The sequence below is a fragment of the Gobio gobio genome (assembly GCF_949357685.1).
Source record: "Gobio gobio genome assembly, chromosome: 6".
Taxonomy (NCBI): domain Eukaryota; kingdom Metazoa; phylum Chordata; class Actinopteri; order Cypriniformes; family Gobionidae; genus Gobio; species Gobio gobio.
The window spans coordinates 14,804,615-14,822,156 of NC_137102.1; the positions used below are offsets into that span (position 1 = coordinate 14,804,615).

Below are 17,542 nucleotides of genomic sequence, written 5' to 3' on the forward strand. Positions count from 1 at the left end.
TGTCCATGTCTGAGCTCTGCCTCTGTCTCTGTCTCCCCCCAGTGCCAGCCACAAAATTGAGCACACTCACACGCTCCACCGCTGGCCCCTGTCACTGCAAATATGACCTTATGTCATTCTTTGAGATCTGTGAGCTGGAGGCCAACGGGGAGTGAGTATCTGATAAACTCATGACTTGTGGTATATCAGTGCCTAGTAAGTTACTGATTGAAGTCTGTATGTATGGTAAGTTATAAATATGTTATGTAACCCTTGTACCTGTTTGTGTACTTTCTTAGCTACATCCCAGCTGTTGTTGATCACAGGGGTGGAATGCCCTGCCATGGTACATTCCTGTTGCACCAGGTAAACATGAATCCATCATTCTGTGCCTAACAACAGAATACAGAATAGATGATAACAGATTATATATTACTTACACTACTTTTCAAAAGTTTGGGGTTGGTAAGATTTTTTTTTCAAATGTTTTTTGAAATAACTCTGTTCACCAAGGCTGGATTTATTTGATCAAAAATATATACAAACAGTAATATTGTAATATTGTTTCAATTTAAACTGTTTTCTATTTGAATATATTTTAAAATATAATTTATTCTTGCAATGTCAAAGCTGAAATTTCAGCAACATTACTCCAGTCTTTAGTGTGTGTCACATGGTCCTTCAGGAATCATTCTAATATGTTGATTTGTATAATATTTCATGTGATCAATTTTGAATTATATAGAAATCTTTTTTGTAACATTATAAATGTCTATACTGTCACTTTTGATCATACATCCTTGCTGAATTCTTGTATTAGTGTCTGTCAACAAAAAAAAAAATCTTACAGACCCCAAAGGTTTGAACAATAGTATACTTTTAGATTGAAATTTTCCCTTTTCAACATTTTCCGCAGGGCATCCAAAGGAGAATTACAGTCACTATAGCCCATGAAACCGGCAATGATATTGTGTGGAAGGAGGTTAAAGAGCTTGTCATAGGTTAGAAAATGCTTTTTTTTTCTCTCTTAAAAAATTGTTTATCAGAAATTCTGGCTTCCATCACATTAAACGCCAGCTGGCATTGAGGACAAATGATGATGTAATGGTAAATATTCAGGCAGTTTCTTATGACTCAGCATCAATTCTGTTCTTTTTTAGGGCGCATCCGTAACACACCCGAGGCAGATGAGACTATCATCGACCCCAACATCCTGTCCCTCAACATCCTGTCTTCAGGCTACATACGACCATCTTATGATGACAGGTACACCACTGATATGTAGAGATCCTTCCTCCAGTACCTCTAAATAATATAATGTCTTCAAAAGCAGTTTTTACTTCCTATTGTATAATTTTTAATTAGCAATGTTAGCAATACCAAAGTATTTAAACAATTTGTGTTAATCAATTACAGTATTTTTATTTTTATTACTAATTAAAGTGTTAACAACACTAAAAATTCTTCATTTAGATGGTAATTGAAACAAATTAAATATAATTATCTCAATTAATAAATAACAACATTGTAATTCACTAACATGGGAATTTATTGTTTCCTGTCAGAGTGTCATTGGGAATTGACCATAGGTATGTTTTTTTCCTTCAGTATACTGTATATGTTTTTTTTTTTTATTGTAACCCCGTCTTATAAATATATAAGCACTGACATAAATCACAATGCTGTTTACTACTTTTCAGGACATTTTACCGCTTTGAGGCAGCATGGGATAGCTCCATGCACAACTCCCTTCTGCTGAACCGTGTCACTCCATATGGAGAAAAAATTTACATCACCCTCTCCGCCTATCTTGAGGTGAGGAAAACTCACCTTTTTCCACAATAAAGCTATCAAAATATGACATTTAATCAATGTGGGATATTTTGGAACTCATCAAAAGCAATATCCACACAATCACAAATATAGCTTTTTTTCATTTTAATTGTGAATTTAAATGCGTGCCTGTTAGTTGGTTAGGAAATGTTCCACTAAGTTTTTGCAATAACTTTTAGATGGAGAACTGCACTCAGCCCACTGTCATCACTAAGGATTTTTGCATGGTGTTCTACTCCAGAGACGCTAAACTTCCTGCGTCTCGCTCCATTCGAAACCTCTTCAGCACTGGTGCCTTTAGGCCCTCTGAAAGGTGAGGAAAGTTTGCTGGCCTCTTTCTGCTGTCAAGTAAATTGATCTTGAGTCAACCAATGCACCATTTCGAAGCTATGATGCTCAAGACTTGATATCAGAAAACCTTTTCACTTGAATTATCATCGCAATAGCAGAGTTAAATGTTTTTTTAAACACTATGGTGCTCTTTTGTGTCTCAGTAACCGTGTGACTGGAGTGTACGAATTAAGCCTCTGCCATTTGGCTGACATTGGAAGTCCTGGTAAGATATCGTGTACAAATTCAGACAAATAACCTCAATTTTATCACATATATATGTACATTTATCCCAGTTGTTTGATTCATTTTGTTGTTCCGTTTTGACCATGATGGTGCAGGTATGCAAAGGAGGCGCAGACGGGTGCTGGACACCTCAGTGGCATATGTGCGTGGAGAAGAGAACCTTGCGGGTTGGAGGCCCCGCAGTGACAGCCTCATCCTGGACCACCAGTGGGAGCTGGAGAAACTTAGCCTCTTACAAGAGGTAAAATATGATCCATCTGAAAGTTTAAGGGCTTTTAATCTTGGCTATAATCTGACATTTGTTTTCAGTCAAGTAAATGACTCTGAGGTGCGTGTTTGTTTACAGGTGGAGAAGACCAGGCATTACCTTCTGCTGAGAGAGAAGCTAGAAGCATCTCTGCTGCTGGGACAGGACTCTTTCTGTGGCAAAGACCTTATGGACTCACCTAAGGCCTCCAGCCCCTTGCTCAGCCCGGTAGTCAGTCTGGGTCTGGATAGTCCCAACGAAAGGCAGAGGGAGCTGGCTGCCAAGGTGAACGCCTGCTGTTACATATCCACATAATGTCACACTAATAGCTTATTCACACAAGTTCAGTTTGACTAAATCAGACAAAAGTATATTAAATAAATTTAATTTAAATAAATATTTGCCAATAATGTTTTGCACAAAAACAACTCCGCAAACACTGCAAAAATAAATCATTTTTCTTAATTGCTCTTATTTTCTGTAAAAAAAAAAATATTGATTTATTTATTACAGTGTACTTTGGGGGACTAAAACTTTGCAATATATTATTTTAGATTCTGTTATAATTTGCCCCAGGTAAGACTAAGCCAAAGTTTTTAAGCAAGTTTTTATTTTTCCTGCTTTTTTCTCTCTCTTCAGTGTGTGCGACTGCTCATGCACACCTTCAACAGGCAGTACAGCCAGGTGAGCAGCAGTCTCAGTGAGAGCAAGGTGAGCCTTTACTGCCCTAGTGTCCATACAGACCTTGCCTCATTCTCTCGCCCATGCAGACCAGATCTCTCTCTCTCTCTCTCTCCCTATATCTCCCTCAGTCTCATTTATCAGTCCCTTTGTCATTTAAAAAGACATTAAAGAATTTATGTTCACTTCACTTCTCTCATTTACTATTTAGAGTAGAGCAGCATGATTAGTGTAATAGATGCTTTAAGGGTAAGCATGGCATTTTCTGGAATATGATGAATGAGACATCTCAATGTGTTGCCCGCTTTATCATCTGGTGGTGCTCTTTTTCTTTTTTTAGCTGTCAGAGATGTCCGCATCCCTTTTAAGAGACGGTTGTTCTTCACCTCTGAGCACTCTGACACCCTCCTCCACCTGCCCATCACTGGTGGACAGTCACTATGGCAATTCAGACCTCAGGTCAGTGTATTTTCAAAGCAAAACCCAGGCGTCAGCTTCTAATATTATTAGGGCTGGAACGACACATTGACTTAATCAATTACATTGATTATGCACCATTTATGTTCCCTCACACAAAACAAAACTCTAGAGCAGATGCTAATGGCTAGTATGGCAGTTCCGATTAATACGAGGCTGCACATTTTCAGGATTCACAACCACATTCAGCGACAGTATCGGTCCAAATGGTGGTCCAAAACAATGGGTTTTATCCATAGACTGTAAAAAAAATATGGACGTAGTGTCTGTGACATCACCCATAGGATTCTGATGAGCCGTTCTGAAGCACAAAGTATGGACAAGCTGGCCGTTGCCATCATAGCAGCGCGTCACTCCCGGATAACAGAAAATGGGCAAAAAGGCGGGACGTGGGCAGAGCTGAAGTGACGTGATGACTAACAGACAGCAGATAAATGGCTATCCACCTGTCACTCGAAGTGGCCACGCCCTTAATTATGCAGAACTTTAATGCTTTATATAATGTAAACGAATGAGTTATTAAAAAATTCACCCCCCTCACCAGGGCCGGATTAACAATTTCCTGTGCCCTGGGCAACAAGACTCAAGGGCCCCCCCTGCCCCTGCCCGTAAGCAACAATCGCAAAGTCGCTATCACCAAGAGCATATAGCCTATACTTCTATACTAACAAATCAGGCTTCTGCAATGCTCAGTGGCGATGTATGTAATAGCCTCAGCATAAAGTGCATTCAAGAGACAGAACACTAATGATGCACTAATGTTTAACATAACTTTTTACAATGAATCTTTCACAGAACTTGGTGGCTGCTACAGAGTAATTATTAAATGTTTCAATATAGCCAATCAATTATATTTTGACTGCAACAGTGAAATAAAGCAGACCGCTAGTGAAGCCTTAACTTAAAACCAGAGATTTTTTATTTCTAAAATGCTACAATGTGAAATTGTGGCTATTTTTGGAATATGTTTCACAATGTCGACTAATTTCTATTCATTTTCTCTTTTAAATTTTCTTTTAGCGCTCCTGTTTAAATTTCAGACAGTGTTGACTGATTGGGTCGACGATTTCAAGCCCAAAAGCTCACTAAAACCCACCCAATTCAAGAAAAAGACACCCAAAATTTGAACTGCCAAAATAATGTTATATAATTTTATTGCCATGTCAATCAAGGCTGATTAGCACCATTTTATCTCCTTAAAACAAAATAATGTCAAAATAAAATTAAAATAAAAAAACATTTCTCAGGAAAATGGATCAAAACAGGGCATTCAAAAACAGTCATGCATGACTAAAATGTCCAAGTGGAAACTGTCAGAATCACAAAATTAACCGATGATTTTAACCCATGGAAAAAACACATGCATCATTTTCAAATGTCAACAGTAAGAATAAACTAATTTAAGTGCAAAAAGTGCCCAATATAATCGGAATAAACAATGTAATTAGCAGGCATTACGCACACATTACTGCACACACCACAGCCAAAATGTATCATTCACTATACTGTACAGTAAAAAATTAACAACAATAATGCGTTTACCTTTGTGTTGTGCTTTAACTTCAGATAGAACTACAGTAACGTTATGTCTTTCGTGAAGTACATATTTATAGAACATAACGCAGAACTTAACACAGTCAAAATGGATTAATCGTTGATTCAAACCTCTTTCAGCAGCTGTTGGGACGAGTACAGCGCAGTCTAGATGGTTTAAAAGGTGCAGATGTCCTGATCAGGCCAGCGTGCACACCATGATGGACAGGAGTCATATACTATTTCAATTCAATCATTCAACCGTGCTCTTGGAGTTAGTTATTTGTAAGAGTCTTTGAGTCACAGGTGTAATCCACGTTTTGAGAGTTGGGTCACTCTCCCACTCATTACTGTAGATAACTAACATATTTATGCCACTTTGGCATAGCGATCATTTGATATCCAGCTACAATTTCGCGCTGAAAACCTGTCATGAATGAGCGCGAGTCGCGACTCCCTGCTGATCGCTGATTGGCTGAAAGTGCGTGCTCGTCGGCGACGTCAACACCAACGCCAGCTGACTCTACGTCATAGAGAAGGGGGATGTGGGCCTGTGTGTCATGATGCACACTTGAGTTTATTATTAACCAATTAGACTATAAAATGTAGATGTTTGAAAACAACCAAACTGACCCCAAACCAGGCCAAATTTTGTCCACACGCCCAACTCCGTTTTTAACCGCACAATGCTGATTTCAGAGCTTCAAGTCACGTGATTCGACGTGACAGCTCGTCCTCTCGCTGCCAGCAGCGCAAGAAGCTACAGACACTGTTTTTGACGTGATTTAACATAATATTTTGATCGAACGGGTTGCAAAAATCTGCATATAATTAGGAAAGTGAGGATTGCGTTTATAACATGATCTAACATAATATTTGACAGTGCCCAGGGCCCCTTAGATGTCCTGTGCCCCTGGGCAAGTGACCAGTTGCCCTAATGGTTAATCCGGCCCTGCCCCTCACAGTTGTCATGAAGGGCAAAATTTGCCTTATAGACCAAAACCACAATTTGTACCAGGCTGTAAACATGTTTTATTCTGCTGTAAAGTTGGCCATTTTAACATGGGGCTCAATGAGATTCTGCTCCCTTCTGGAGGATGTCCCTAGCGGCCAGTCGATGAATTGCAGTTTAAGGCACTTCCGTATTGGCTTCAAGAGAAACTGCGGGAGGTTGCAGCTTGGTTTTATCACAATTATTAACCCTCTCGAGTCAGCCATCGCGCCGGCATGATCGACTCACTTTTTTTCTTATCAGTGCGACTCAATGAACTCTGTGGTTTTTATCATTCAGGCAAGTGTTATACATCATTATAATCTGTTAAGTTTCTATTTTTTGTGTGTATAGTCACAATAAAAACAAAATGTTTTGCTTTTTGCAAAATAAACAAAACAAACATGATGCGCGATCTGCAGCCTCTCTGTCAAAGACGTTCATTCAGATAGTCTTCAGAAAAGGAACTCTAGCTTAGTGAATACTTGTCTCACAAACATGAGACATATGTCTAAAGAAACGTTGAAATGTCAGGTTTTAAACAATGTAAACCAAATCTAAAACAAATATGCTGTGTTTATGTAATCTGTTTGAAAAGAGAGTGATGTCAGTCACCCGCGAGCCACTTCATTATCGGCTAATGCGGCCACGCCCACGGAGCGCACGCTCTTTCAGATTCAAATACTGACGATCCAGAGTCGACGCCCACACATCAACTCATACAAACACATCTAGTCAGTGAAGCACTGTAACGTTACTTCAGCCACATCGTTTTGAGATGCGTTGATCAATAATCCTGGAATAATAAACCTCATGAAAAGCTGTTCATTTCTTAAAGCAACAGATTCAGGGCTGATTGTAAGGCAGGCTTTATTCTGTTAAGTTTATTCTGTTAGCATCTGTGAGTATAAAGCGCAAAAAAGACTGTTTAAATATGAATCCTGCTGCAGCGTAAATTGTCATACAAGCAAGACTGTTTAGACAAGATTTTTTTTTTTTGGACACATTATAACATGTTTATTGTAAAAGAGCCTATTGTCACATCAATAAAGCTTTTATTCGCAAAAGTCTGCTCAGATGCGATAAATATAGTACCAGTCAAACTATTAAATATTACAGCCTAATGTTATTTTTTTAATTTAATATCAAAGTTTGTTTTATCGAGTTAATATCGAGTTTTGTTTTGTAGAAAGTTAATTTTTTTGTTTTGTAGAAAGAGAATTGCTTTCTTTACAGTGAATTTCGTTTTGTATAAATTGTATCTTAATTTTAATTATTTATTTATTATTAAATTTTTTAACATGAGACTACTTTCAAAAACAAAAAAAGTATAAAAATGTATAAAAAATGCTCTTCTAAGTCATTTTTGTCTTGTTTCTAGTCTAAATATTTAAACATTCTTAAATCAAGATGCATTTACTAGATAAGTACAATATATAATATATGTCCTTTGTCCTGTTGCTCTCTGTCACATAGGCCTACCTGAAGCTCATTCATTATGCAGCTCATTATGCAGGTCATTATTCGGGCTATTATGTTCTTTTGTCCTCTCAGGTGATACCCATCATTATTCATAAGATATCCCGCCTCCTCGCATATGGGCTTTGTGAAGAAAAACTGCCTTACAAATTTTAAATCAGTATATTGTTTTATGTGAATGAGTAGGCTAAATGATTCTCACATCAGTTTAAAGCCCAAACTCTAGGCAAATACACCCATTAGTCAAAAGTCTTGTGGACACATATCTATTGTGTGTTTTTAGGCCTTAATTTGATTTTTTTTTTTTTTTTTTTTCAAAAACCATGCATAAACTTTTTTCTCTCAAAAATACAACCATGTACATACATGATGTTCACATATTATGGTAGCCCAGTTTGGGCTGAATACAATGTAATTACACTTTTGCCATTAATGTGTTTATAAGCAACTGAAAAAAACACAAATGTCAAAGCATGTCAAAACTTCTAAAGGGCCCCAAAACAGCTCAGATTCCTAGGGGTTAACCGACAGTGTGTTGTTAGTCCTGGAAAGGTGTAATTTCGGTTATAGAATGGGATTGAACGCAACTATATTAAGCGCCGCTGCTGTACTAGCCATTAGCATCTCTTGTAGTTTTGTTATGTGTGAAACATGATAGGGGATTAGGGATGAACATAAACCGTGCATAATCGACGTAATTGATTATGTCAATGCTAAATATGATCACAGTATGGCTAATGCCAGTTCTCTGAGAATCAGATCTGTCTGTTCAGTCTCAATACTTTATTTCTAACTGGACTTTCTTGTTGTGTGTGATTTTACAGAGGAGCTGAGGCTAACTCGGGTGCCTCTAGCCCTGATCTCGACCCCTTCAGCCCCATAGAGAGAAAGCCCAGGAGCTGCACCTTCATCCCGAACATCCAAGAGATTCGTGTCAGGTAGCACCCAAAACAGTCTGTCTGAGATATTTACATGGACTTTTTGGTGTATCTGAGGGGGGTAAAAAAAATTTAAACAAGGGTCATATTTTATATTAGGTGTCTTTAACTACTTTGTACTTGCATCAATAAATAAGTACAATGTACTTATTGTATTCATATTGTATTTCAAAACACTTTTGCAGCTGAGGTGGGATATGGGTAAGAGACAGGTTTGGTGGTATGGGTAGGTTTAAGGGAAGGGTCAATAGTGTAATTATAGATGTAGTTACAGAAATTAATTACAGCTGTAATTACATGTAGGTATTTTAAAAGTATAAGTACAATGTAAAAACATGTACGTACACAATAATAATACACGATAATAATCATTATTGTACGTACACAATAATTTGTTAAAAGTGCATTTTAACAAATTATTATTTTAAATGTTAGTACATAGTAATAAAGACGCCTAATATAAAGGTTGACCAAAAACAAACAACAACTCTTAAATAATTTCTATATCTGGTGTATCTACATCAGTTTAAAATATTTGTATAAATTAATCAGATCACTTGCAAAAGGACAGTGCAGACACTCAGTCCAAAAAATCTGATTAGAAAACCAAATCAGATTAGTACGCAGTGTGAACAAAGCCTATGTAATAAATTCCTCCATCCAGTTTTACAACTTAAAGCCACAGACAGGGCTAAGACTAAGCCAAGATTAGGCCTTAGTTCAGTTAGGGTATTAAAGTAGCTTTTATAAACGTTATTTAAAAAAATTACATGGTGGCTGCCATGTTGAGATCACATGACAAAATCTCTTTAATTGTCCCAATGGACCCTTTTCACATTTCCGGGGTTCTTAGAAGTGGAATTTGTCAATTTGTCTGAACACAAATATAATTTTTTCCCCATTTGCTCCATTAACAAATACAAAAATCCATGATACTTTTACATTCTATTACTTTTTATAAGAAAAGAAAGATAAAAATTTAAATATGAGAACTTTCTTTCTCAAAATATTTGTGCAATGGTATTGATAACTGAAAGCTTTTGCTTATGTATTACGTTGCATCGGCACCACTAGGTGTCAGTATAAAGTCCAAGACCACTGTTGAATTGTGCAATGAAACAAACTTAAATGTAATTTAGTGCAAACTGTTCTTTTAAAGTTGCACATATTGCAAATATAATTACAGCAAATAGGAAAAACTCACTGTCCTTAACACTTTTAACATCCTAATGTATCATGTTATTGATTGCCCTAATTTGTTGTATATCTGTTGTAATTTTTCCTTATAACTGTAGCCCAATTGTGTCAAAGAAAGGCTATCTACACTTTCTTGAGCCACACACCAGTGGCTGGGTGAAGCGGTACATTGTGGTGCGACGGCCATACGTCTACCTGTACCGCAGTGAGAGAGACTGCGTGGAGAGAGCCGTCATCAACCTGTCCTCTGCTCAGGTGGAGTACAGTGAAGATCAGCACACCCTGCTGAGGGTAAGAGCCATTTATTCCTCGTCCAGTGACATTAAACACATGATTAGCAATCTCTGCCTAGCTTTTTTTCAGCTGATTTTGTTAACCCATGTGATGTTTTGTTTCCAGGCTCCTAACACTTTTGCAGTGTGCACTGAGCACCGCAGCATTCTCCTCCAAGCAGGCAATGACAAAGAGATGCATGACTGGTTGTACGCATTCAACCCACTGCTGGCAGGAACTATCAGGTATTCAAAATAAACTCAGTGATTTCATTTCCTTCAAGTCTTCATTCAATAATGGTCTCTCTTTAATTTTATAGTCAGTGCTTCTCAACTCATTTAGAATTTTTTAGATTTTACATTACATTGAACATTTAGGAGCAACCCAACACAATAATAAATGTGTTTATAAAGCAAAAAAAAAACTACCAAAATGCCCGTAAAATCAATAATTTAAATGTATTGTTATTCTAATAAGCTAGTAATTCACTACTCAAAACAAACTAGCCATGTTTTTATATAATTATATTATTTTTTTATTTCACCTTGCATGGTGTTTTTTTTTCTGTGTTGAACACAAGCATTGTTATTGTTAATCATTTTTGGTAACACTTTACAACAAGGTCTCGTTTGTTAACATTAGTTAATATATTAACTAACATGAATTAACAATGAGCAATACATTTCTTACAGTATTTCTTAATCTTTGTTAATGTTAGTTAATACAAATCCAGCTGTTCATTGTTTATTCATGTTAGGGTTGGAGCATTAACTAATGTTAACAAATTCAGAATTAGATTTTAATAATGTACTAGTAAGTGTTGAAATTAATATGAACTAAGATTAATAAATGCTGTAGAAGTATTGTTCATTCTTCGTTCATGTTAAAGGGGCTATATGCGTTTTTCTGAAATTTAAACTCGCGACTGACACCTGTGGCCAAAAAACAGAACTGCTCTCATTTTCTGCTCGCTCTCGCAGCGGTGGTGACGTCACATCCGCAGACAGCGCGGGAAAAGACGACCCGCCAGAAAATAGGAAAAATAGGATACAGGCTTATAGGTGCACCCACTGTGAGCGGACAAGGTGTCAGTATGCTCATCAGGAGATGTTTGAGTCATAAATGGTAAAATAAAAAGGCTATTGTTACGTTTATTTTGGGGAAAAAGTTGCATATAGCCCCTTTAACTAAAGTAGTTAATTAATATTAACTAATGAAACCTTATTGTAAAGTGTTACCCAATTTCTTTCATTAATTGAAATTGAAAAACTTTGGCAACTAACTGAAATAAAATGTTTAAGTACTGAAATGACTAAAAGCTATATATAAAAAAAAAAAGACAAAAGCACAAAATAAAGTGACTAAAACTTAAACTACAATTAAATCAAAAAATCAAAATATGAATAAATACTTTAATAGTATTTGAAGTGCAGCTATTATGCTTTTTTGAATATTACTTTCATGTAGTGTGTAATATAGCTGTTTGTGAATGTAAAAATTCTGCAAAGTTTTAAAGATTAGTGCATGTTATTGCCTCCTAAACGAAAGAATCGATTCTGTACTGCTGAAACGAGTCATCAGCAATTCCAGTCTCACTTCCTGTTACCTATGGGCGTCATTGGCTGCCGCGAACAACGTCTACTGACCCGACCTCAAACACTGTAGTTGTAGCTAAGGCCTGGAAGAGTCTGGTCCATTTTGTCAACATGAAGAGAAGACGTTGTTTTCAGCGCTGTAAATTCACTTCGTGCACTCCAAAAGGATGAGGACTTGCTCTGGAATTTATACGGAAAAACTGACCCCATCGTTCAGGGCTCCAGACTGCGACCAAATAAAATTTGAGAGTGTGCTGCCTGCTGTTGGTACTGGAGAAATTAAGAGAATACACTTACTATTTATAATTGATAGACGTTATATCTGGCAAATTCTATATTTGCCAGCCGTTTCTATTTGAGATAATATTGAACCATTTGTCCGTGATGCATTTTTGCTATTCGCAATCCAGAAGAGAGAGAGAGAGCGAGCTCTCTCACATGGAGCTACAGTGAACACAACACGTCAGTCAGCTTAATGAGTGACGATGGCCAAGAGAACTAAACAAAAGTTTAGTCTGCTCAAACTTTAGGGATGTGCTGTGATATGAATCATATTTTGTTTTCGATTTCGGCTTCCAAGAATTATAAAAAGATAAGGTAAAACTATTCCTATAGCCATTTCTCCCTAAACCTAAACTTAACGTCAGAATCAGTGATTGTTGTAAACTGCAGTCTCTACTGTTGCTAAACTGCGGGATGTGTTTGATAATAAAGAGCTATTAAAGGCACAATAATCTGCGCAAGAGACGCTGTTTCCAACTTCAAGGCGGTTTATGTGTGTGTGCTGCGAAATGGACCGATTTGCGCTTAATATTTTAGGCTTCGTGTGCGCGTCTAAACCATCAAATACACAACAAATAGTCTGTGTCAAAATGACCGGGTTGGAGAGTAGTTACTTTAACAGTTTATATCTTAAAAGGGCGTACATAGTTTGGAGAAATAGGAGAATATGATATTATTAGTTCTGCATTCGGTCTTAAAGGGGCAGCGTCTAATAAACCTGCTGACGATTGAGCCATTAATTAGAATCGAACAAAAGGCAAATAGAAAATATTCACATCTCTTGAATGAATAACTTTAGCTTTTATAATCAATTTATACAGTGAAAACTATGCAGTGTTATTTTACATTTCGTTACTTTATTAGATTTCTTTGTAGGTTTGTTCTTTCTATGTAATATTAATGTTAGCAGACCTGGTCCATTTACAAATAGATGTTTTATATTTTTGTTCAAACATTGCTGTTTATTTTCTAATAATATTTTACTTTTCAGATTATAAAGCCATGTTAATTATGTTCTTAATTATGTTTTTTTAAATTAAAAAAAATATATACAGTATAATAAAAAGAACCGATAAGAATACTGTTAAAGTTGTTATGAGAAAATTAAAGTGTTTTTTGACCCTGGATGCTTATTGTAGCAGACCTCCGATACAAACGGAACCTTTTAAATTGCATAATAGGGGCACTTTGAATAATACTAAATTAACACTAAAGTGTTGACATCTGCTTAACCAAGACAAATGAATTTGCACCAAAATGGTCCTGTCCCAAATGGCACCCTAAACCCTTGCGGTATTCCTACGAGTCCGGACTTTCAAGACGTAACGCCACTTTGACTGTCGGGAAGAAGGCCACTGCGAAACCCGCACCAGTTCGCGCTAGGCAGAAGTGCGCATCGAGGGCGCATGACGACCGCAAAGGGGGCGCTCGCGAGCACCCTTCTGAGACCTAAAATGACAAATGGGACTTAATGGACACGCGGACGCGGCAGCCATTGTAAGTCCACAAGACCGAAAGTGCATATGAAGTGTGCCATTTGGGACAGGGCCAATGTCATATTGACATTAAACAGAGTTAGTTTAGACAGACACAAGGTCTTTGATATCAAAACAGACCTGTGACCCATTTTTGGGTTGCAGCTCAGCAGTTGAGAACCACTAGAAGTGGTCATGGTCAGTGATATCCCTGAATTTCTCCCAATCTCTCTCTCTCTCTACCCACAGGTCTAAGCTTTCCAGAAGAAAATCAGGACAGATGAGGATGTGAAATCATTTTTTTCTCTGGCTCCAACCATAAAAAGGCCTAACAGGCCTTTGTGATGTAATTAGGTCATGTGATCATAAGTGCCCTGTCCCCATGTCATCACAGCTGCCTCTTGCCTGCCCGTCCCAGCATTCCCCCTTCGGTCTGTCCATGCCAACCATAGACTGTGGACTTGGCTTCACAGAGTGTGTGTTATGTGTGTGTGTTCAGGCCCTATTTAGTGTAAATTTACAACATTGAAATATATTCAGCACTTCCCGCTAACATAGCTAAAAGCTAGAATGGCAAAACAGCATCATAGACACAGCCCTACTCTTAACGGCATTCGTTCATTTGTAAATGCGACTCGATGCTCTGTTTGTGAATGTGCTGCTTCAGAGTAGATGTCAAGTGCTTTACCTGGGCCTCAGTAGTTGCCTCTTAGTTTTGATCATTCCGCCATGATCATTGTGGGATGCAGAGCTTATTTTGAAGTCACCTTTTATGCATTGGATGATAGAAGATAGAATTAGGATGGGTTTCAGACTAAAAGAGGTAATTGTCTGTTATTTCGACAATAATCAGCATCGGCAAAGTACAAAACGTCTACCATACAGAAGTTTAGTTTGTGTTTTACTTTCATCTGTAATGTCTTTTTTACATTACATCTTTACGTTTACTTATTTATTAAGCATTGTATGTTTTATAAACATAATTTATTAAGAGGAAAAAATACTTTTTCACCTTGCACTTTTGATAATGAGCTTTATTTACCAGGTTCGTTTTGGTTCATTTGCACAAGAGCTCTGCTGCTAGGAGAATCTGCTTCTTTAACGTTCCTCATTCATCAGCTTATTTTTGCGCACAAAATTAGAGAGCGGCGTTGCTAAATGTCCTGTTACTGATACACTGAACGCAAATACATCAGAGCACGTTATATCCCATATTTCAAATAATATTATACAGGAGGTTTATGTTCAGAAACACTGCATAGTTCCTGTTTTGTAGCTGCTATGTTTAGGTCATCCCAGCCTTATATGTTATAATAGAATATCTGCATTCAAACCTATGGTGTTTTCCTAGGGAGGTGACGTCTTGTAAGAGAAGATCCGGTTTCAAAAAGTGATGCCCAATATAGAGAACATTTTATTTAGCTCAGCTAAACAGTTCATTTTTTGTTAGATGCATCAGTTATAATAAGCATATACCATACACCTTGTTTTTCGCTTCACCCACTGCCTTGTACGATGAAGATGCGTGTATACTAAGTACAGAAAAGCCTTGTTTCCAGTCATGACAGCTACATCTTAAAGAGGTATTACCAAAGGCCGTGTTCACCGTAGCGCATGCTGATGAACTCAGAAATCTTTTGTTTGGTTTGGGCTCATGCTATTGGTCAGTCAGCCATTTAGCGTGTTGCTCATGAGGATTGATGTTTTGTGCAATGGGTCAGCCAATCCAAAGAGCACAAAACGTAGCAGCAACGTTTTAGCTGTGAACGTATCTGAGAGATTTGAGCGGTTCTGGTCTTTACCTCTCCAAATGGTTTCTTCATAAGGAGCAGAATAAGTATGCCTTTATAGACTCTTGCATTGACTGTGGATCTGAAATGTAAAGTAGGGATGGACGATTAAGTTTTGGACAATATGTTGACAGTCATACCTCCCAGTGCCCTGACGTTTTTTGTTTTTTTTTAATCCATTCCTGTCTTTGATAATGCTATGTGTATGATAGCATGCTGTACATATTTATTCAGCTTTTAAATGAAATGTATCAGATATCCCATTTACCTCCATACAGTATAAGAGTAGCATTTACATAAAATAATAGATTCAGAAGTATTATTTTACCACTTTGAAGGATCACAGTCGACTATGAGCATGTAGTGTTCGCATTAATGCCCTGAAAACGAAGCATTCAACAGGAGTTTGTCAACATACATATATATTGCAGATAAACAAGATTTTTAGGGTTTGTAGTTGATGTGTCTCTTTTTCTCTCTTTCACTCTCAATGGAACCACGTCTTTCCGAGCATCATTTTGAATAAACATCTTTCATCCATCCAAATATTCCAAGAGAAACTCAATATAAACTAAGTGTAGCTACTGTAATTGCTTCAATATTTCTGTTGATTTGCTCTGTATATAAACCCAACTGTGGTCTAGCACACAGCTGTAACCACTTTATACCATAATGAATGGGCTGTAGTGTACTCAGTGCTCAAGTTCTTTGAGTGTTGGACCTGTGTCTTCTAATGTCTGTGGACACTTAACACTTTGTCGGGTGTGAAATAAATGTGAAATATGCGCAATGTTGCAAGAGTTTGGACTTCTTATTTTGTATAGATGCAGGTTCTTTTTACTATGAAGGGCCAAACATCAAACTTGATTGAAAGTAAATGCTACATTATATTTGACTATATACAGTGGGGAAAACAAGTATTTGATACACTGACGATTTTGCAGGTTTGTCCACTTACAAAGCATGTAGAAGTCTGTAATTTTTATCATATGTACTCTTCAACCGTGAGTGACGGAATCTATAACAAAAATCCGGAAAATCACATTGTATGATATTTAAGTAATTACTTTGCATTTTATTGCATGACATAAGTATTTGATACATCAGAAAAGCAGAACTTAATATTTGGTACAGAAACCTTTGTTAGCAATTACAGAGATCATATGTTTCCTGTAGTTCTTGACCAGGTTTGCACACACTGCAGCAGGGATTTTGGCCCACTCCTCCATACAGACCTTTTCCAGATCCTTCAGGTTTTGGGGCTGTCGCTTTTTACGGACTTTCAGCTCCCTCCAAAGATTTTCTATTGGGTTCAGGTCTGGAGACTGGCTAGGAAACTCCAGGACCTTGAGATGCTTCTTATGGAGCCACTCCTTAGTTGCCCTGGCTGTGTGTTTCGGTACGTTGTCATGCTGGAAGATCCAGCCACGACCCATCTTCAATGCTCTTACTGAGGGAAGGAGGTTATTGGCCAAGATCTTGCGATACATGGCCCCATCCATCCTCCCCTCAATACCGTGCAGTCATCCTGTCCCCTTTGGAGAAAAGCATCCCCAAAGAATGATGTTTCCACCTCCATGCTTCACGGTTGGGATGGTGTTCTTGGGGTTGTACTCATCCTTCTTCTTCCTCCAAACACGGCGAGTGGAGTTTGGACCAAAAAGCTCTATTTTTGCCTCATCACATGACCTTCTCCCTTTCCTCCTCTGGATCATCCAGATGGTCATTGGCAAACTTCAGACGGGCCTGGACATGCGCTGGCTTGAGCAGGGGGACCTTGCGGATTTTAATCCATGAAGTGTGTGTTACTAAGTGTGTGTTACTAATGGTTTTCTTTGAGACTGTGGTCCCCGCTCTCTTCAGGTCATTGACCAGGTCCTGCTGTGTAGTTCTGTGCTGATCCCTCACCTTCCTCATGATCATTGATGCCCCACAAAGTGAGATCTTGCATTGTGCCCCAGATCGAGGGAGATTGACCGTCATCTTGAACTTCTTCCATTTTCTAACAATTGCGCTAACAGTTGTTGCCTTCTCACCAAGTTGCTTGCCTATTGTCCTGTAGCCCATCACAGCCTTGTGCAGGTCTACAATTTTATCCCTGATGTCCTTACACAGCTCTCTGGTCTTGGCCATTGTGGAGAGGTTGGAGTCTGTTTGATTGAGTGTGTGGACAGGTGTCTTTTATACAGGTAACGA

The 17,542-nt window shown here is 37.9% G+C and overlaps 1 protein-coding gene across 1 annotated transcript in view; it reads left to right on the forward strand.

Moving 5' to 3' along the window:
- The window catches only part of kif1ab (kinesin family member 1Ab), a 36,520-nt gene extending 20,384 nt beyond the window's left edge, over positions 1 to 16,136 (forward strand). Inside the window, exons 33-47 of the mRNA XM_079820128.1 lie at positions 43 to 151; positions 279 to 345; positions 896 to 980; positions 1,140 to 1,245; positions 1,680 to 1,794; positions 1,992 to 2,125; positions 2,307 to 2,368; positions 2,484 to 2,629; positions 2,735 to 2,920; positions 3,275 to 3,346; positions 3,657 to 3,775; positions 8,621 to 8,734; positions 10,030 to 10,222; positions 10,331 to 10,449; positions 13,806 to 16,136. Of these exons, the coding sequence (XP_079676254.1) occupies positions 43 to 151; positions 279 to 345; positions 896 to 980; positions 1,140 to 1,245; positions 1,680 to 1,794; positions 1,992 to 2,125; positions 2,307 to 2,368; positions 2,484 to 2,629; positions 2,735 to 2,920; positions 3,275 to 3,346; positions 3,657 to 3,775; positions 8,621 to 8,734; positions 10,030 to 10,222; positions 10,331 to 10,449; positions 13,806 to 13,848 (1,670 nt within the window). The 3' untranslated portion in view covers positions 13,849 to 16,136. The remainder of the gene's footprint in view (positions 1 to 42; positions 152 to 278; positions 346 to 895; positions 981 to 1,139; positions 1,246 to 1,679; positions 1,795 to 1,991; positions 2,126 to 2,306; positions 2,369 to 2,483; positions 2,630 to 2,734; positions 2,921 to 3,274; positions 3,347 to 3,656; positions 3,776 to 8,620; positions 8,735 to 10,029; positions 10,223 to 10,330; positions 10,450 to 13,805) is intronic.
- Positions 16,137 to 17,542: the final 1,406 nt, after the last annotated feature.